Here is a 22,448-nt window from a genome sequence, read left to right as displayed (position 1 = left end):
AGATCAGTCTAACCATGTCCCATTTTTAATGCAAACTTTCAGAACTGAGGCTTAGGAGTGTTAGGGTGGCTGTGTGGAGCAGTGTTACAATAGTTAACTTGGAACTGGAAAGTTTGATTCTCCACCATGTTCACATGTTGCAGTGTCCTTGAGCAACAACCAGTAAATAGCTGTCCGCTGCTCCACATAGGTGTATCCCAAGTGTGATGGGTAAAATGCAGAAAACAAACTTTGTCGTTCTTTGGACACATACAATGATGGCAATACATCACACTTTCACTTCACTTAACATAAAGCAGTATACAGTAAATGGTTCACCGGCATCTCCCTTGTAACATTTTTAAAATATGACCAATATCTCAGTTTAGCCATTGTTTTAGTCAAAACCTAATTTTGAAACTGAATGCAAAGTTACTAAACTTTATTATTCCAGTTTCAATTTCCAAGTCCATGTTCGGAGCCAAAAAAAAACCAGCTTATTTTTTGTTTACAAGGCTTTTTAATTCTTGCAACAGGTGGTCACATAGACTGCATATCATCACTACATTACATTCATAAACTGCATTGCCAGCTTACCTTATCACATGTTGACTGTTGTAAATTGTTTACAACTTAAAGTTCTCTACTCAACTCTAACTTGCTCAGCAGCTTAAATGTGCTACAGAGACGAGCTGACTTTAACCCCTCCATGTTGCCTTGATCCATTCAAAAATCACAGCAACACATTCAGAAGAAAGCCAAAGTGCCTTTTGTAAACAAAAAATAAGGATACTGGCAAACAGTAAAAATAAAATTAATGTCCTCATTTTGGACTTTTCACAAAATATATGTACATTAGTTTGAATCTTTGTACTACCTTTGAAAGGACTTGATGGACTTTGGAAACTTGAACTGTGAATTGAACATATGGAGAAATGAAGCTATTGTCGGCTGACCTTAGGGAAGGGGGGAGGAAAGCAGGTCACACTAATGTGGACCAAATATCTCTCCCAGAGTCATTAGGATGATCAATGCTATTCTAATGAGATAACATCTGGAACAAAAGAACCTAATAGCAGACAGCTGCTGGGCAAAGTGAGGCAATTAGAAGAACATTCAGTGATGCTAACTAATTCTGTAGTCATTGTGCCCTGATTTTGGACCCCCATCCTGTTAACATCCAAAAAAACATGTTGAATATTTCACACCTCTAAATAATCATGATACAGTAGTATCAGTGATACCACACGAGAAGTAAGAAAAAGGAAGCAGAAATTCTTTAAAAACCTCAGCCTTACATGAATGCTTATCGAGCGGCACTAAATTGGTCAATTACGGAGAAAATCTGTTTTGAGGTAACCTTTCAGCTTATTAAATAAGCTATAAATCAATCTTTAGAGCAGAATGAGTGGCTGGATTTTAATGAGTAGACGTGTCTAATCCCTGTTTTCTCTCTCCTGCTTGCTTCCAGCCTATGTGTCTGTGCAGATGGAAGCATACTCATTTCTTGTAGTAAGTTCAAGCAAGATTAAAAATCATTTTGCAGTTCTCTAGAGGTTGGCACAACTCCCAAATGTAGAAATTGGAAGAGCATACCACAGGTTAGATATTCATGTTTTTATTTATTTATTTATGTATTTATTTATTTTCAAAAACAAAAAAAATAGAAGCAAAGTGAACAAAAAGATCTACCTCAAGGAACCACTGAACATAGAAACTGAATCCAATTAGTTTTTAGCATTAAAAAAATGTTACTGAAAGCAACATTAAAAATAATCTTAACAGCCTTCATAAAAAGAGCACGAGTCTTTAGCGATCATGAATCATAATTATGTACAATTTTTTTTGGTTTAAAGAATATTCCTCTGTTAAACCATGAAGCATCAATTATATATAATACAGGAAAAAGGAAAGAATTAATAATAAAAAATAACTTTAGAAATGTTAGTTATTATCACAGGCCCTGTGTTTGATTTATATGTTTCTTTATACAACACTGTAATGAATAGACTAAAACTACATTTAATTTATAAAAGCCTTTATAATCAGGCTCTCAGTTGTCAAACCTTCAAGGCCTTTTGGTTAATTTAGAGCAAAAATGTGTGATGGTTATCATGAAGACAGATCTAATGAGATCTAACATTGACACCTCTTAATTTACAGTCCTACCATCCACCATTTTGAACTTATTGTAAATCAAGCTGAAATGTCTACATTTTATTTTTTGCCCAACCCTTACCCTCCTGGGTAGATCATATTACCTACAAAGCTCTCAACAGCCTAGCTCCATCTTAGATTAGAGAGCTTATTGTTCTATATTTTTCTAACAGAGTACTTCGCTCTCAGACTGCAGGCTTACTTGCGGTTCCTAGAGTTTCCAAAAGCAGAATGGGATGAAGATCTTTCATTTATCAGGCTCCTCTCTTGTGGAACCAACTTCCAGTTTCTGTCCATGAGGCTGACACATTGTCCAGTTTTAAGACTGGGCTTAAGACTTTCCTTTTTGATGAATCCTATAGTTAGGGTTGGCTTGTTATGCTACCTTAGGCTTAAACTACTGGAGGACAACTTGACCTCATTTCCTTAAATGAATTGTTAAAATTGAATAGTTTTCATTTGATACTATTTCTATCTTGATGTGATTCTCGACCTGCCATTGTGTATCTGTTCCTCCTTTCTGTTCCTCTCAAACCCAGTCGGTTGAAGCAGATGGCCGATTGTCCTGAACCTGGTTCTGCTAAAGGTTTCTTCCTCACAAGGGAGTTTTTCCTTTCCCCTGTTGCCTCTGGGCTTGCTCAAGATGAGAGTTCTGCGATGAAGTTAAATTCAAATCAATCTGCTCTTCAGATAAATAGTGTTAACATACTTTTTATATATGTGAATGTTTATGCTGTGTGCCCTGAGATGACTTCTGTTGTGACTTGGCGCTATATAAATAAACTGAATTGAATTGAAAATATTTCATGCTGTAAGGGCACATATCTAGCATTTACACTTCCCATACATGAGTCTAAAGTGTCTGAACATTCTAAATAATTCATCCATCCATCCATTATCTTTACCCGCTTATTCCATTTTGGGTCACGGGGGTCGCTGGTGCCCATGTCCAGCAATCACTATGCGAGGGGCGGGGTACACCCTGGACGGGCCGCAAGTCCATCACAGGGTCACATAGAGACAAACAAGACAAACAACCATTCACTCTCTCACTCACACCAAGGGACAATTTAGAGTTACCAATCAGCCTAACATGCATGTCTTTGGTCTGTGGGAGGAAACCGGAGCACCCGGAGAAAACCCACGCATGCACTGAGAGAACAAGCAAACTCCACCCATAAAAGCCCCTGGACCGGGGTTTGAACCAAGGACCTGCTCGCTGAGAGGCAGCAGCTCTACCAGTTGTGCCACCGTGCTGCCCCTAAAGAATTCAAGTACGTCAAATTGGAATAAGCTTAAACGTGTTAATCATCAATATTACTGGTACATGCAATCTACATGAAAAAAAATAAAGATGCCTTGTTGCCATTTATGTTTTATTTTGACTCGTTTCTTTTTTAAGCACATCCTTGACTTTGATAGTTTTCATATATCACTAACACGTCATTCAAATAGATGTGCTGTCTGTATGGGACAGATACTGTACACACTAGAAGACTACATTAGTACGGGTGGTTAGGGAAAAGGGAGAAACGTATCAGAGTTTGAGTGCAGTCTACACTACAACAGCTCTACTCCTCTGAGAGTACAACGGTAGCGGTGAAAAAGCTTCCAACTAGCAGTAATTGGTTTTAAAATAATAGAATTCATTACAGTTATGGCGCTTGTTCAGAAATGCAAACAGGAGAAGAAAAAAACATTCACCAGAGACTTGGGCTGAACTGCTTCACTAAAAACCATGGGGAGATGAAAGGCATAATTCAAATGACAATTTTAGAACCTTTAGTTCATTTATATCAGAAACTCAGAAGACGTAGCAGGGATAATAATATCAAGATTTTTCCCATTCTTTTGTTCTAGTTGAAGGGCTTGGAAGGAACTTCTTCCTTCTCACTTTCGATCTTCTGTAGTGGCAAATTTCTCCTCCTCATACAGAGACGTGTGAGGTGACACAAACAACGTAGCAAACAACGCCCATCGGCAGCAGAGACAGCCAACTGAAAGCTAACATGGGAAATCTTGACAAGGCGGAAGAAAAACACCTCACACATGACAATGAATTTGCTGCTTGTCCTATTAATTGATGATGTAATTATACACATCGGGGGTCTCTGTTGTAAGGTTCTGTGCATTTAATCACATGCAGTTGCAGGCTATCTGTGACTGAAGGCCAACAGCTCAGGTGTAAGGAAGGCATTCCTTCCAATCAGGATTAAAAACATAATTTCTCAGGACCACTCAGGACATAAAGAGACAGGTCAACCACCTTGGTATGATTGGATGTCACCTCTCATGCTGTGTTCATTGCCAACACCAAGGACATCATCATTTAGAACACTATACATCTGCCATCAAATAGACCTCTGGCCAATATCAGACAATTGGTCTCATTCTAACAGAGTGCTTGATTTACTCTGACTACCAATTGATAGAGCCAAAATGCCTTTACAACGTATGTGAAAATAACAGCAGGGATGAAATTACTACTATTATGCGCTTTATTTTTTCCTCACATTTGCTTGGTGAATTACTACCTAAGAAAAAGCAACAACGCCACATGGTTGTGTATTAAAAATTGATGTGGCATGTTAGCACCTGAGATGAATGACAAGGTGGAAGGAGCTATAATACAGAAGACAGCATGTGCTGGCGGGCAAAGATATCTCTTCAGCTGCTCTTGGTCAGCAACATTTACACAGTCTGTATGTGTAGACATATTGCATAGTGTTGAGCATAATATAACCAGAAGGAAAGTCGATATATGAACGAGTGATGTTTTGCAAATTAAATGTTATTGGCGAGGGGCGTCATCGGTTCATCTGTGAGAAATAAATTCATTTTTTTATTGTCAAAAAACAATTGTTGTTAATAACAAAGTAACGCATACTTCCGTACAAGATCTCATCGTGTAAGTAAACACTGGAAATAAAAATGACCATGTGAATGCCACAGTGTCAATTTTGTATCTTCTTCAGGAAAAAATAAATAAACTGGTGAAACTACTTGTAGTCATCTTTTGTTCTTCTCTATCAATATTAGCAAAGTGAAAGTAGAAATCCAGGAAATTACACTAATACATATTCAAGAATGTCACGCTTTGTCCTCCTTAAATATCAGATTTTAACAAATAGTATCAATGCCTGGTGTTTCATGGCTTCAAAGAAACCATGTAGGTCAGTTCCTTATCAACACAGTCTTTTCAGAACTGTGTAGTGCACCAATAAAGCAGAAAATGTAATGGCCATCCACTCCCACCAAGTGCTGAACTTGAGTACTGCAGTTCTGGTCAGAGAACGGCAGCTGTTGCAGACAGACTGTTGCTGAGACAATGATTACGGATGATCTGCTCTTGAATTTAACGAAATCTCAATAATAATATTTTGCACACATAAAAACATCTTTAATACATGTTTTATATTACATTATTATTGTTTTGCGTACATCTTAGATCCTTGTATACTGTTCCGTTTTTATATTTTTGCTATTTTGGGTGTAACTGGGACCTTGAGGACACAATTTTGTTCTACCTCATGTACCACATGTGATGCGAATGACAATAAAGAACCTTGAAACTTGACTCTTAGCATAGTATATAGTATGTGAACAAATTGTACAGTAATTTACAATAAAACTGTACCTATTTTGGCAGCGTACACTGTGCATGAAAGCAACCAACAATCATCAGGAAAAGGTAGTGACAGCTAAATAAGGCTCTCATACTTCAGCACAGTTGAACTTTATTTTTTCCAACCAAACTTAAAGTCACAGTGGCATTTGTCATTACATCTAGCATGAGCTGACTAATTTACAGTCAGTTATTCTTCCACTCATTTATTCACAAAGCAGGAAAGATGAGCCACATAGTGAGTTAACAGCTAACGAGTGCTACGGCTTAAAGCCTACCATTTAAAACGATGGAAAATCTCTTTCAAGCGCATACAAAAAAAAATTCAAAGCCAGACAATAACACAGCAAGTGATCTTGCCTTGATCATGTCACCAATCTTTACAGCAGAGAACTATCTTGGGAATCAAGTGGAACATGGCTGCTGATGAGGTAATTTTGTGTCTTTACTGTTGTGCGTCCAAGTATGACAGAGCTGTGAAAGAACTGCAGCTGATAAGCAGAGACTGTACCTTGTTAGCACACGGTTGTGCTGAATGGATCAGTTGGCTAATTGGTAAGCTGCTACCAAAATTCTGGTAGGTTATAAGAAGAGTTAAGAGACTAATAAATACACTTTCAATGTAACTGAATTCCCAGGATCATTAAAAAAATGATGCAGAAAAACTGGTTCATGCATTTGTCACGTCTAGACTGGACTATTGCAATGGTTTATTATCTGGATGTCCAAATACTTCTTTAAAACATCTTCAGTTGATTCAAAATGCTGCTGCCAGAGTCTTAACTGGGGTTAGTGGGAGAGATCATCTCTCCAGTTTTAGCTTCTCTCCATTGGTTCACTGTCAAATCCAGAATTGAATTCAAAATCTTACTTCTAACCTACAAAGCTCTCAACAACCTAGCTCCATCTTATATTAAAGATCTTATTGTTCCATATTTTCCCTACAGAGCACTTTGCTCTCAGACTGCAGGCTTACTCGCAGTTCCTAGAGTTTCCAAAAACAAAATGGGAGGCAGAGCTTTCAGTTAGCAGGCTCCTCTCGTGTGGAACCAACTTCCAGTTTCTGTCCATAGGGATGACACACTGTCAAGTTTTAAGACTGGGCTTAAGACTTTCCTTTTTGCTAAATCCTATAGTTAGGGTTGACTTTGGTTTCCTGAGCTGTCCCTTAAGTTATGCTGCTATAGGCTTAAACTGCTGGAGGACAAACTGACCCCATCTTTTCACTGTACTACTGTCTTTACTTACTCTGCTCAACCTGTTTTGTATTTGTAATTTTTTTAATCCTTAACATGTGTTTTTTGTCTTTCAATACACCTGCACCTATATCTGGACCTACCATTCTGTGTTCGTTTGCCTCTCCTTTCTGTCCTCTCAAACCCAGCCGGTCAAAGCAGACGGACACTTGTCCTGAGCTTGGAGGTTTCTTCCTTTTAAAAAGGGAGTTTTTCATTTCTGCTGTTGCCATTGGGCTTGCTCAGGATGGGAGACTGCAACGAAGTGAAGATTCAACGCGTCTGCTAGATTCCTTAGATAGAGAACTTTACTAATTGGCTTTTCTATGTATGTGAACGTTCCTGTAAAGTGCCCTGAGACAACTTTGTTGTGATTTGGTGCTATATAAATAGACTGAATTGAATCAAAAATGTCATGTATTATTGGTTCCTGCAACAGCTGTTAAGTTGTTTTCCTTGCCCTTAAAAAAAACACAATCTGTCTGGTTTTTATTGCTTAAATATATAAAAATACAACTAAAAGTAAAGACTGCATTTGTAATGAATAAAAACGCACAAAACAAGAGAACTCAGTAAGGCAATAGCTGGAAGCATTTTATCACTTTGTCCAATGCAGATCCTCACATACTGAAACTGTTTTTGTTTCACAAATATCACGTTTAGATAAAAGGCTCCATCAGCCAAAGCCAATAATTTACTAAGTTTAAACAGATGTAGACTATCTCAGATTTAAAAAAAAAATACAAATAAAGAAATCAGGAGTGACTGGAGGAGCAAGCAACCATAAAACATGGGGATACACAGAATTTCACAGCTGTGTGAACAGTTAAAGCTGATGTGGTAAGATGTGATGGTGGGTGCATACAGAGAGTAGGGTTGTAAAAATATGCTATAAAGTTTATGGAGCCTAATGCAGCCCCGCAGGAGCCTCCTGCCGAGCTGAGCATGCCAACGGTGTTGTTGAGTGTGTGACAGAGCTGTGGGGGAGAGACGTACAACTGAGCAGAGCTAGTATTCACAAGCTCCATCACTTGTGTGGGGATGTGCATACAGTATATAAAATTTACAGAATATGCAATCAACAGAACTAAGAAGCCCTTATCTCCCTCCTGCCCCTGTCTGAAATATACAGTCTATTTCTCCTGCTCAGTATCTAAATCCAAACCATAGTATTCAAGACTCCTGGAAAAACACAGAAAAATTGTGCTACTTACCACAAGTGCAGGCAAACACATTCACAGAGAAACTATAAAGCTCTGCCACAGCCACTGTTCAACCCAATTTCAGCATACTGTGACCACTTCAGACTTTCATGTTCCCTTCAAAAATAACAAGATTCAGCTCTCCTCTTTTGATTGAAGAGGAATGATTGTTGCTGGCTTCAAAACGAAAAGACGTGGTGTTTTGAAAGGAGACGTGCGAATATACAGAGAAAGAATATATAAATATATGCTCGTAGGAAAGTGTTATTGTTTCTCTAGTTGGAGCTGTTGTCGACCTAATCTCTCCCACACAGTTCACCCTCTTGTCACAACTGAACTCTAGCTTCTTCTGCAGCTGGCAAAGGTCAGTTCAACCATGAATGCCTGAAGACAAGTCATTCAGCAAAAAGGCAGCATTAATTGAAAAGTCATTATGACGATTGTTAAGGAAAACATTGCATGACACGAGGCACGAGTCATGCCTTGTTATTTACAAGGAAATTGGGTAATCAGAGACCTAGCATTTCTATTCTCAAAGTGAACTTTTCTTAAGAACCTGTGTGGGAGATACAACCTTTTAACATGTACTGTCTGCACTAGTAATTGGGCACTTGCCTACAAATGTTTCTTGTTCTGCTTTGTCTCCCTGTAGCTTCAGTTATGGCAGAAACAGAGGCATAAACTGAGATTAAAACGTACAGCTTTTACAAAACCTATGCACTCTTTTCTTGAAGTAAATAAATATTGTAAGTCCAAGAGATGGGGGGTAGCGTCGCAAATTAGAGGTAAAATATCTGCAAAAGTATCAAATAGGATGTTGCATCTTTTTTTAATGTGTTCTTGTTCATTTTGATGGTAGGATCAAAATGTTAAATAAAGATACTTATAGTATCTTTCATCACTGATGTAGACCCTTAGAAATTAAAGTAAAAAATCTGGTAATTTATTAGCTTTTTGAACTAGCAAAGAATCCGAAGAACAAAAAAGCTGTTTAATCACTCAAGCAAATACAGTCTAGACTGCATGTAGTGAATATTCAGTGAGGTACAAAAACTGATTATCCAGCAAAATTAGGTTGCTGTTTTAAAATATTTCTTATTTTTATATTATTAACCTTTATGTAATCAGGCAAATCCCATTAAAATCACAGACATTTTTTGTAAGGGAAGCCTGAGTCTCCCTTGCAAAAAATTCCTTGCATGTTATGAAGTAGTCATTGTTTTATAGGTCGTTGTATGTTGTTGTTTAATTTGCTCCATGTATACATCTACCAAATGCCATAGACATTTAGTTGAATATCTCATGGCATGTCTATTGTATATTTATTCACATACAGAACAAATAAGACAAGTAGCAGTCACACACATCAAACATACATCTGCTCGGCCACTTTGTCATTCAAGAAAAAGATGATTGCTTACAAGCATCAGTCCTAAATATTTATTATGGCTGATTTTCTGAAAAAAAGAGTAGTGATATGACGAGTTGTTCGCTTAATTCAAGAAGTTGTTATTTAATTCACGATGTTTGCAGAGAGTGGTGAAGGCTGCACAGAAGTCTGTTGGGAGTCAGCCTCCCCACCATCACAGACATCTGCACCTCCAAATGCAGGAAGAGGGCCACCTGCATCATGAAGGACCCCGCTCACCCAGCACACACACTTTTTGCCCTGCTCCCCTCAGAAAGGAGGTTAAGGAGCATTAAGTGTAGAACCACTAGACTGAGGAACAGCTTCTACCCTGAGGCTGTTAGACTCATTAATATCTAACCAGGATAATCACAGTGGAAAAAAACACATCACGCTGCTGATCTGTTTCATGTTGCCATGTTAATTCCTGCTCATCTGCTCACACAGACTCATGTTTGTGCTGCTGTTCGGCGTATTGTTTTTATGCTACTAGTGCACAGTGCATTTTTAGTTAACATTTTTCTTAGTTCATATCTTAGATTGTATTACTGTTTTTCTTTTACAGTTTAATACTTTTGTTAACTGGGACTCTATGTACATAATTTTGTTCCACCACATGTACCACATGTGGTGTGTATGACAAATAAAGAAGCTTGAATCCTTGAATCCTTGTGTTCTACTGTACACAGCATAACAACTATTTAGCAATTTAGCAATATAAATATTTTGTGAGATCATACTTTTAACCTTCAATATTAATTTTCTAGCCAGTCCATGATACCAAGCGAACTTCTACAGATATAATGTAATTTCCTCGAGCCACTCCTGAGCTGTCGTGTTTGCAAGAGGTGACAGGTGCAAAGTCGAAGTGTCTGTGACCTCGAGAATGAAGAAGATAGCAGGTCAGTTTTCTAAAAAGAAAGAGGGAAGAAATGCTAGTTATTTTATAACAATAAAATTTGACTTGACATATAATGTCACGTATGCCCTTCAGCAGCAAAAGGAAGTTTTTTGTTGTTTAATTTTGAACCTTTTTTAAATGTAAATGCATTCTTGCATCAGACTGCATGTATTAGAAAACTGGCACAGTAAACACTTTATTGTTTGAGTCGAGGATCGTCTGAGTAAAATCAAACGGCATACACAGTTCTGGACCTCTATTGATACTTCCAACTTGAGAGTATTTCTGATGCATACACTTTGTGCTCCAAAACTCCCTATCAGCAGGAAGCAAAAAATATGTTTTTTCTTTAGATTATTTTAAAACAACCGAATAGGTGGAGCAGACTTTTTTTTTTTTAAAACCCTTTAAATTCGTAGAAGAATTCATATCCAACCCACCTATTTAAAAGTAAAATGTTCGAAAAATCATCCCTGACATGTCTCAGTCTACCTTTATGGCAGTCAGATGAACTCTAAAATAAGCTTTCAGCCAATCAAAGAATTATCTTATTCAAATAGTTCCCTTCAGAAAATGTTCCCTTGATCTTAATTTAAAATAGAATCTATGGTGAACACTGGCTCAGGGCATGGGAGGCAAACTCAATTGATTAATTTTTCATTGCCGTTCTTTTAAAGGACCAAGGACATGTGCCACATCAAATCTGCTCAACCCTAAACACAACATTTAATACAGTACTTGTTTTAAACAAAAAATATTTTGAGGTATGTAGTTTTAGGAGGTAAACAGTAATGGTAGTGGGATGCCTTGACTTTCTTTTAGCCTCGATATATATACAATAAATATATGTATATTTTTTAGGGAGAGGTTTAAATACATACAGTCATGCGTAATAGTTATACAAAAATACTGGATCAGCTAGTGCAACTATACAAAGATCCGGTGACCTTTCCTCTTAAGTTAGAAGCATTTTAGGCTTCATCAGTCAAACCTCCGCACTGACAACAACACACAGAGAAGCTGTTTACACAACTACATTTACCATCACAACCTGACATTTTAGAGATGACCAGCAGCTAAGAATTCATCTGCCCAGTTGTACAGGTATTGATCATTTCCTGAGGTCTGGAAATGTTTCATCACTGTTTTTTTTTGTTGTTTTTTTTTAACAAATGGATCGCGCACCCTATCGCTCTGTACGTCTCAACAGCATTCTGAGATGCAGAGTCTGTCGACCGACAAGACAAGATGGAAGTCTACTTTTAACACTGCAGCAGGCACTGACAGATGGACTTTGACTTGTGACGTAAACCAGGCTATTGCTTACGGACCCTTATTTTCTAAAACCATTGTAGAGGTCAACAAGATGCTGCAGCAAACTCTTTAAAGAGGTCAAAATTAGGGATGCACGATACTGGATTTTTGGCCGATATTCGATATGCCAATATATTAAAACTTATTTGGCCGATAACCAATACCAATACCAATATTTTTTTCCAAGACCTACTTACAGAGACTACATAGCTTTCTCTGTTGTGGAATTAAAATACTACATTATTCTGCATGGGCTTTGTCATTTTGGCCTGCTACCAAATGCAGATGCCAAAAAGTGGGATGAAAATGATGTAACACTTCAACTTGGATTGTGTTTAATGTCAAATGTATTCATGACATTTACTCTCTAATACAATGACAACACTCGAACAGTGCAAATTTGTAAATTTTTACAAATCTAAACTCCACCTGTTCACAAGTGACAAGTGAAAAGTGCATAAGTAGTAGCATTAAGATATATACTTGATAGTTTTTTTTTTTAATTAATAATTAACTTAAAACCAAAGCCTTTTATATCGGTGAGTTACTTTGATGGAATGGCCGATGTCCGATGTTTAACTTTATCGGTAATATCAGCCGAAACCAATACCATGCCGATAATATTGTGCATCCCTAGTCAAAATAAAATGGGTTCTCTGAGTCTACATGCAGGAATATCATAACCTTGCTGTTCTGCTCAAATTTTCCTCAATTTTGCTTTCAGACATCCCAATAAAAATAAGCCTTGTTGTAGAGCTGTCTTACACTTCTGCAATGGTCAGAATTGATGAAAGTAAAATCATAAGATTTTAATTTGAGATCACGTTTTCCTAGGAAAGGAGAAAGTGGTGCTGAATTTCTGAAAAAGAGGAGTTAGACTTCCCTATGGACAGTTCTAACACTTTCCTTCTAGCACATCTGATCACACTTACTGTATCAATGCACACTAACGACATGAAAAATGAAAATAACAATCTGCCAGCAAAGCAGGGACTTCACTAGCCCACAACTGGCCAACGTAGCTAAATACATTGATTTTCTTTTTCTAATTCAGAGGAGTTTTTAAAAAGACAGCTCAACATTCTCAGTCTTTAGTCTTCAGAAATGTCACAGAGGTTAAAAGTTGCAGGTCAAACACTTCTGTGAGCTTTTGAGTTGAAAGAAACTTATTGAGAACCAGGACCTCTGGTATCTTTTAAATGGTTTTGCAGAAATTCTGAAACAAGGTCTCCACATCTTAGATGAGCGGTCATGATCGAAGCTGAAGTAATTTTGTCCTTTCTATTTACTGAACACAATATAGCCATTACAGCTGAAACCTACTCTATAGCCATCCACACAAGCCAAGCTGATAAACTCTTCGCGCCCACAGAAATAACCAGGCACAAAAGAGCAGTTTAACAAAGGCTGAAAAAAATGCAATCAATACAAAATGTCTGTGTAAAATGGCTCAAAGAGCAAGGTTTGTGTGTGAGCATGGCCAGCTCAGAGGCCGGGTCACAGTGCACCGCTTAACCTTGTGTGTTCTTCTGCTTGGCTTTACAATCCTCTTAATCCTTGTGAAGTTCTCAAAAGGCAACGAAAGAACCCTTAAAATGACACAATTTAAAGTGGTAATCCCACACTTGTCAAACCATTACTGTACGAGTGTTTTTATAGATTTTTTTGAAATCTGAAAAGAGCTCTTCAAAAACTAAAGGCAAGCCTTTTTATGATTAAAAAGTCTGTGACATTTAAGTGTAACAAAAAGATCATTTGATATTCTGACAAGAAAATAATTTAGATGTTTCCCCACGTTTCTGAACAAGTTTAATTAAAATGACAACAACAAAAAGAACAAGAAAATTGCATTTCCTGCGTATTGCTGAAGAAATTGCAGAAAAAAAGCTGAAATTAACAAAAAAAACATGCTGAAATGGAAGAACAAGCCTAAATTAGTTGAAAGAACACATAGATTAAATAGGTTTAAAAAACCCAAAATTAGCACAAAAATTAGGAAATAATTAAAAAAACGCTGAAATTAGCAACAAAAAAAATTGCTGAAAAGTAGCTGAAAGAAGCTTAAATTATCAGAAGGAAGTGGAAAGAGCTAAAACGAGCTAAAAAAATGTGAAATTGGCTGAAAAAGCTCAAATTAGCATTAAAATAGCTAAATAGTAGTTGAAATATAAGAAATGGCTGAAACTAGTATAATTAGGCTGAAAGGAGCATGACATGTTGAAATTAGCTGAAATAAGTTAATTAGGCTGAAAGCAGCAGAAACTGCCATGAAAAATGTGAATTTATTTGAAAAAGGCTAAAATTATCACACAAAATAAAGGCTAAAAATGTAGCTGACAGGGTAGAACAAGCTTAAATTAACAGAAGAAAGCAGAACACGTTTGTCCAATTAGGCTGAAAGAAGCAGAAATTGGCACAAAAAAGTAGAAATTATCTGAAAAAAGTTGAAATTAGCAACCACAACAACAACAAAATACAGCTGAAAAGTAGCTAAAAAAGCAGAAAGAAGTATAATTACCAGAAGGAAGTGGAAAGAGCAAATGTTTTGCTGTATTAGACTGAAAAAAGGTGAAATTAGTGTAAAAAAAAAAAAAGTGAAATGTGCTGAAAAAACTAAAGTTAGCATAAAATCAGCTAAATAGTAACTGAAATAGCAGAAAAAGATGAATATTGCAGAAATAAGCTGAAAGGAGCATAAGAAGTTGAAATTGGCAGAAAGAAGTTAGAAGAAGCACAAAAATGTTGTAATTAGCAGAAAGAATCGGAAAGGATCACAAAACAGCCGAAAAAAAAACCAGCTGAAATTAGTTGAAAGAATGCTTAAATTTGCAGAAGGAAGCTAAAAGAAGCTGAACCAGCACAAAATGTGAAAGGAGCAGTAAAAAGTTGTAAACACATCTAAAGATTTTAAGGATGTAAAATGAGCTCGATTCATTTCCTATGAGGAAAAAATGGCAGAAAAGGCTAAATATTTCAAAAAGCTAAAATTGCACCAAAACCAAAAGTCACAGCAGGATTGTCCTGAAAGAGCTGAACGTTTTGATTTATGATTTGTTGAAATAGCTAGAAAACTGCGGGACGGGTAACGCGCCGAAAAATGTATGGAAGTAAAATGGATCACAATAGTGATGCTTCAAAAACATTCACACAATAAATTTGCTAAGAAAATAAATACTTCTTTAACTCTAATTTTGCATACAATAGCGTTTACAACTGATTCAAAACATTTAGCAATAAATGCCTTCTTTTATTCTATATGGTACAGTAAACAGAATTGTTTCATGGCAGAATAAAAGTGTTCACTGTGGTTTAGTAAGTTCATTTTGTCCACACACATGCAATGAGTGCATCTTATGTGGATAAAACTGTGTTGAGTTTCATAAATGGCTAAAGCCAACTTCTGAAGAAAAAAAAAAAGCAAGTGAAATTTGCATCTGTAAAACTTATTATTGATCCTATAATAGGGGGTACACAACAATCTATTAAAAAAGCGAGAGCAGAAATATTAGAGTAATAATAGAGTAGTAAAATAATTTAATTTGTGTTCAATTTCAAAATCACACTCCCCAAAGGGCCACAATTCACATGCACAATGTGTCTTCTTTTTTATTAAAACCAATCAGTAACTTCAACAATTTAAACTACAATTTAAGTCATGAAAAATGACCTTAACTTCTTTTTGCAGCAAAATTGTGTGTGTGCGTGCATGTGTGTATGAGATCAGGATTTGAAGAAGATCAGAAATACATAAGGACACAGATTTAGAAGCCAAATAAATAATAGGCTACTTACCGCAACTTTGCTCCCAGTTATCTGCATGCAGCGATCAGCGGAGAAGGTTATTGTGCAAAAAGACACAAACAGCACAATCATTAGTAAGCTAGAAAATTGTCCATTACATGTTAAAGCATTAGTGCCTGTGTAACATCACAAAAATTCTACACACAAATAAAGCACACACCATAAGACTCAAACTGATACAAGCCAGCAAGAGAACTCGCATCGTAAAGATAATGTCTGCGTCGCTGCAATTTCTTCATATTTGACATTCTTAATGTCATCACATTAGTAAATTAAACCGCTTTTAAACTTCAAAATAAAATAACTTGCATATCATGTACAAGAATATAAAAAAATAATTAATTTAACATACTGATGTGATGGTTGGGAGGATAAAAATTGTTCTGGACTGTTATAGTCACAAATTCTTGCCCCAATATGATGGTTGGCTACTGTGAGCGCAGAACCTAGAAGGTCTCTCCTGCCTGAAATCAATCTGTTGCCATTACCATTGGTCTTCAGATGTCAAATTTGTGTGGCAGAACTACCTTGAACCCGTGCAGTCAGCACAATTCCCAGGGTTTAACCTTGTTATCTGTCAATAGTGGCAGGTAGCAGAAGCGATTTTCATTACTGCAACTGTGGGACTTGTTTCACAGTGGGAAGGTGTCTGTTAGCACAGCAAATGTATTCTAATCTGAGGCTGAGCTTCTCTCTGCAACATGCTTCTGGGGAATTGCATTTTGATTGCAGAAAGTTATAGGTCACACTGAGAACCTTGGTTTTTTATTCTTCTTTTTCCTTTTTTGAAGAAGTAATAAATAAATAAAATCGCATGAAACTTCGTTATTTGTAACTTCCAAACACAAGCGATGCTTATCTTTTCCATCAGTCTACCAAAAGATTAAACCAAATATAAAAAAATAAGATTAATGTGCTACCACATGCACCTCACTTAATAGGAAAAGCTGTGTTATTGTCTAAAACTGAAAAATAATTCTTCTAATAATTCTAATTCTTCGACAGTAAAAAAAATATATACAATTTAGAAGTTGTAGAATTTAATCCTATTGATGCAGCTTAATTAAACAACAAACATTATCTTTAGTGTGCTCATCAGAAAAAAAAAACTTGAGGAGAAATTGTTTTGTTCTGGCAAATCGGTACATTGAATTCAACATCATGTGGCAGATAGCAAAAATAGTAACGAGCTACAACTATATAGGGTCTCCTCGCAAAACTAATACAATCATTATATGATCTTTGTAGTAATATAATAACTAACTGCATGCAGCTTTAGAATAATTAAGGGCCTGTGTGGTCTCTGAAAATATATGACTCATAAAAACAAACAATATACAATGATGACTCAATAAATAAACCAGTATTTCAAAAATAATGCTACTGTATAATTAGCAATCCCTTTTTAAGACTACATCACATCTTCCTGGTATAAAACAAAGCATATGCATATTTAAACAATACTGTTTGAGCATGTATTATTTGTATTAGCAGAAGAATGATTGTATTGCAGTTTATGTTGCGTTAGCACACAGTTAGATAGAGAAAAGAATATAAAACAAGAGTGAAAAGGAAGACAACTGTTTATGCAACGCTGATGGTCAAAGACATTCAAAGAAATACTTCTTCAAAAGCTGAACTGGAGTATACTAAAGTACAACTCATATTCAAATGAACTGGGTCAGTACAGAATTCTTTTAGAAACAGACATTCCATTTTGTCTTGGAGATAATTTGCTAAACCCCTGCTGTGGTACCCCTAGCAAAAAAAAAGAACGAGTTCTTAATTTAGCCTAGAACCTGTGAAAAAGGGGTAGCATCACAAGAGAAAGAAGAGACTGGAAAAAAAAGCTTTGATTTTATTTTGAAAACTTATACTTTGCAACAGCAAACAAGGTAATATAATATAAAAACTTTTTTCCAGACAGCTCGTCCAAATCAAATGTGATATGTTAACGAGAATTAGTGATGGATACAGTTCAATCAGCCATAAAATTATGACTTCCTGCCAAATATTAAAAATGTTTTCCTATTTGGCTCTAAACACCATGATTCCTCAAGACTTTTGAGAAACTATATCGGGCACCTAAATATTGAAATCTTGTAAAAAGCAAGGTGGAACCTCCATAAACTGGATTTATTATGCACGTCCAACATATGCTCAACCAATTACATATAGAATATGGAGGTCACTTTTCAACCTTGATATTGAGGTTTTTAACTTGTTCTTGAAACATTTTTGCCGTGTTGTACTTTCATGACAGTATAAGGAAAGTTGGTTGTTTTAAAGGATTCGCAACCCTCAAGTTTGTAACAATAATTAGTTAATAATTAGTAAATCTTAGATCTGTTAGCGTACCATTTGACATTCGTTTAGCATATATCTTAGATCCTCGTATACTGTTTCTTTTTATACTTTATATTTATGCTATTTTTAGGTGTAACTGGGACCTTGAGTACATAATTTCATTCCACCATTCCATGTACTACATGTGATGCGAATGACAATAAACTTGACTTGAACTTGAACCTAATCTAACAAGGTTAAGTCAGGTCCTCTGGACGGATTCTTCTTGTTGCAACGTTTCGTCTTTTATCCAAAAGACTTCTTCAGTCTTCAGTCTAGACCAGGGCTGTTCAACAAAACTGCTCTGTGGGCCACAGTTCCACAGTTCCTAAAAGCCAACAGCTCGGGACATCCAGCGGTTCAAATCTTTATGTAAATAAACCAACGTTTACAATGATCTGGTACATTTTTAATTGTGTTTAATTTATTGCATTGAATCATAAATGCAATAAACAGAACCCAAAACCCATACCCAGAACTCCCCCCAAAAATAAAAAAAATATAACTTTTTTTTTTTTATTATTATTAAGTGGGCTGGAATGAAGTGGGTTGCCAGTTGAAAGCCCTGGTCTAGACTGAAGAAGTCTTTTGATAAAAGACAAAATGTTTCAACAAGAAGAATTCATCCAGACGACCTGACTCCTTGTTCGATTCTTCTACCTGGATTATTGAACATGCATTAGAATATTTAGTTGAGTTTGACATATTACAGTAACAATGAATGGTGGAAACCAAGGATTCCCAGAAAAACATTACCTAATGCACTGCAAGTCACTGCCTGCTGATCAGTAATGTAAAAAAAAATACACTTTTAGAAAAGCTATGACTTCACCAATTGGTTAATAATCTAGCTCTTATTAAAAAAAACATGCTTGTTGTTCTTGAACCTCTCTCTTAAACAAACACATATTTTAGTACAGATGGTTCAGTTGCTGCCTAATGTATCTCACCACCAGATACTGTTGTAAAAAAATAAAGATTTGCTATATGTATAGTAATCATGGTCTTATGGTTGATTGGTGTGTGAGAAATAAACTAAGTATCTGAAGCATGAACCCCATGGATATTGCTTTTTATAGAACATGTTTGACTGAGGTCTCCACAGATATATACACATAAAAGAAATTATTGTTTCGATTTTTAAATTTCTACTTCAAAAGTAAGTTGAACCAAAGAACAGTATTTGCCATTAGTTAAGGCAGAAATACGAAGTGTTAAATATGTATGCCAAAGTTAGAGAATTGTAAAGGCTGTGAAAATGTTGAGCTGTTCCATTTAAAATTGTTAAACAGATCTTTCTATAAAAAGAATAAATACACAAAATGGAATAAAATAATAGTGATGCCACTCTGCACAAATCACAAAAATTAAAATGTAAACTTAAAAGACTGAAAAGACCACAGTAAGACAGAAGAATGACCCAAAATATTCCAAAAGCACCAGTCCCACATTCACTCAGATTTAGATTTCCAAAGTAACATTTTACATTCGGCCCACAGTGCATGCTCATCCTCACCAACCACCAATATTATAAATGGCAACATGGAAGACTTGTTAACCCATAGTTTGGACATGTTTTGTCAGACAAGATGGAGGAACTGGCGTGGTTTCTAAAATGACTAATAAATCCATGTAAAGTTGCTTTTCAAAACTAAATTGTTCCCCAATTAAAAAGAAAGTATCGAACTTTTGGAGTTTTTTTTTTTTTTGTTTAGTTTTTTTGATTAGTTGAGGGTAAGGTTTTGCAAGCTATAAAAGGTTCATGAAGCAATATCAAGCAACAAGAAAGCTCCTGGAGAAACTGATGGGGAACTGCCGTGGGACGGTCAGTTAAAATTTTTGTCTTGACAGCACTATGTGTTTGGGTTCACTCAGCTACCACCATACCAAATTTCAGCTTAAAATGGCAATATATCAATGAGTTAAAGTAATTTTGTCTTTTAAGCTATGGTGAACGTCTTGGATTTTTATTTTTATTGTTTATTCAGTATGTGATGGGGAATGCTCTCAGCTATAACCTCACCAAATTTCAGCTCTGTATGTGTAAAAATAGCCGAGTTAAAGCCATTTAAATTTAGCTTTGGTGGCCATCTTGGATTTTTTTTATTTTTTTTATTTATTTTTATTTATGGGGTATTGGACTCAGCTACCATCACACCAAATTTCAGCTTAATATCTGGCTGATATTTTTCCTTTGTCACTCAGGTGGCCCTATTGGATATTTGATTTGCAACCAGAGTCTATGAAAAAATACTAATAAAAAAAGAGTCTTTGTTTGCCAATTACATTGCCATAGTAACTCGAAACGCCAATAAAAGTAATAGCACACATTATGGTGTCGAGCCGGTCATTTTGATATAAAATTTGTGGGGGTACACATTGCTGTTCGGACTGCATTAAAGTTAATGGATGAGTAAGATATAAAGTTAAGAAACCCTTGCCAGGTGGATAATAATAGGTGCTGCCTTTTACTAAGCAGTCCCCAATAAATTCAACTTTCACATAGTCTGGAATTCCTGGGCCTCATTCCAAAACAATTTGAAAATATCTGTAAAATCAGTAAAATAGTTGTTAAAACAAGTGAAGTTAGGATGGCTTTAACATCATCTATAAATTATTTAAAATACTGCAAAGTTTTGTAGCTAATTTAAATATACTTTAGAAAGTAAGATGAAATGTCTGCTCCTGTCTCTCGTGTGGTTACAGTTTTATGTACAAAGTCTCTCAATGCACAGATTAGTTAAACGCACGCCTTGTTGTCATACTCACAGCAGATCTCCACGAAACTATTACACTGAAATAAGTCATTTTACATGTTATATTACTATGAGACACGTGTGTGTGTGTACATGTATTTCTTTATTGTAACTGTGTGTGCAGTGTTGCATGAATCTGCATGAACAAGTACTTCATCCCTGACATTCAACCCCCACCCCTCCATCAGTCCTATTAAACGTGATAGCAGGGTGCAGACAGACATCACATTTTGTCCTCTGTCCTTTCACTACGGGGATTATGTTATTCATTTGAATAAAATATCTGAGCTCACAAAGCATAATGGGCCCTGTGAGGAATTCAATCATCTCAGATAATCATCATTATCAATAATGCCAGTTAATTACCATAACAATGAGGAAGGTAATAAATGATTATGTCAAGGGAGAGCTACCAGGTTCAGGAAACAATGGAGAAAGAAATTACTTTCTCCTTTTTAAAAAAAGATCTGAATCTCACCTCATAAAGTTGTCCATAATTTCATTCATCATACATTGATGGACAACTGCCAAACCTGTTGGTTATTAATTTTCAGCGTCTTTTTGTTTGACTGATATAATATGAACTGTACAAAATGAAATAATTGATCTATTTTTTTTTGTTAATACTAACCAAAAACTAAAAATACACATGGATAATATTTTAACAGGGTGTCTATATATATATAAAACTATTGATAGTATCACTATTGCAATCTCATTTTCTTTTGTCAACATAATGTGGAATGCATATACTGTAGCTGTAAAAGATGGAAATAATGTAAATATGAAAAGTGCTACCACTTGTTGGTCGTGTTAATTAAAAAAAAAAAATAATAATAATAAGTTTAAATAAAAAACAGGGGTGTCCAAACAGATTCATATGTGGACCAAGACCTTGAAGATGAAAGGAGTGTTGAGACACAAAAATGTGAATTAAATAAATAAGTAAATAAATAATAAAAAGTGTACATATTTTTACTTTATTCTTCTTTTTTATTTTAAATCAGCGTAAAATTTATTTAGGAAAAATAACAAAATTTACTGATTTTGGTGGAGAAGGTGTTCTAAATTATTCAGACATAAACAAAGTTTTATTTTTTTATTTAACTTAATTGATTTTATAGATTTATTGCCAAAAGATTGTACTAAACAATATTGCCCATTTTGAGAATTTTTTTAATCCATTTTGCTGTTAAACCTAAAAATTATTTAAAAAATGATCATCACTAAATTTGCAAAAGGTCTTCACATCTCTTAAGCCTTCAGGCCAAAATTATACCATCCCTAAACTGCAGTTGTGGGCCACACAAAATCACTCCAAGGGCCACAAATGGCCCCCAGGCCACACTTTGGACATCCCTGTTTAAAAGAAAGATGTGCACAGTAAAGCTAATAATTACAGTTGTAAGCTCAAACACTTATTACATGTTTAAATATATTTAATTGCTTCTGTACTTAATAGTTATGTCTCTGTCTTGCTGTTAATTAGTCAAAGGTAACGTTAACTTTTAGTACAATACTTTAATTCATGCTTTTGAATAAATGTTTTTATTTTTAAATGATGGCTCAGTTCTTTTGTTTGCATTGGTTTATTTTCCAGATCAGTAATTTAAAAACTAATAGTTTGAACTAAAAGTTTATTAAACTGATCCAACAGATTGCTTTGTGGAAGTAAAATAATCAAAAATACAATTGTTAAAAATAAATTTTAAATCATTTTGACT

At 35.6% G+C, this 22,448-nt stretch overlaps 1 protein-coding gene across 1 annotated transcript in view; it reads right to left on the bottom strand.

Annotated features, from left to right (window-relative positions):
- diaph2 (diaphanous-related formin 2) overlaps positions 1–22,448 on the bottom strand; it is a 461,650-nt gene that overhangs the window by 407,386 nt on the left and 31,816 nt on the right. The window contains exon 6 of the mRNA XM_037675202.1: positions 15,614–15,634. Coding sequence (XP_037531130.1) covers positions 15,614–15,634 — 21 coding nt within the window. The remainder of the gene's footprint in view (positions 1–15,613; positions 15,635–22,448) is intronic.

This window comes from Nematolebias whitei, chromosome 4 (assembly GCF_014905685.2).
Source record: "Nematolebias whitei isolate Nwh7 chromosome 4, NemWhi1, whole genome shotgun sequence".
Lineage (NCBI taxonomy): Eukaryota > Metazoa > Chordata > Actinopteri > Cyprinodontiformes > Rivulidae > Nematolebias > Nematolebias whitei.
Note: the sequence above shows the minus strand (reverse complement) of the source record. Positions and strands in the feature narration are given on the sequence as shown.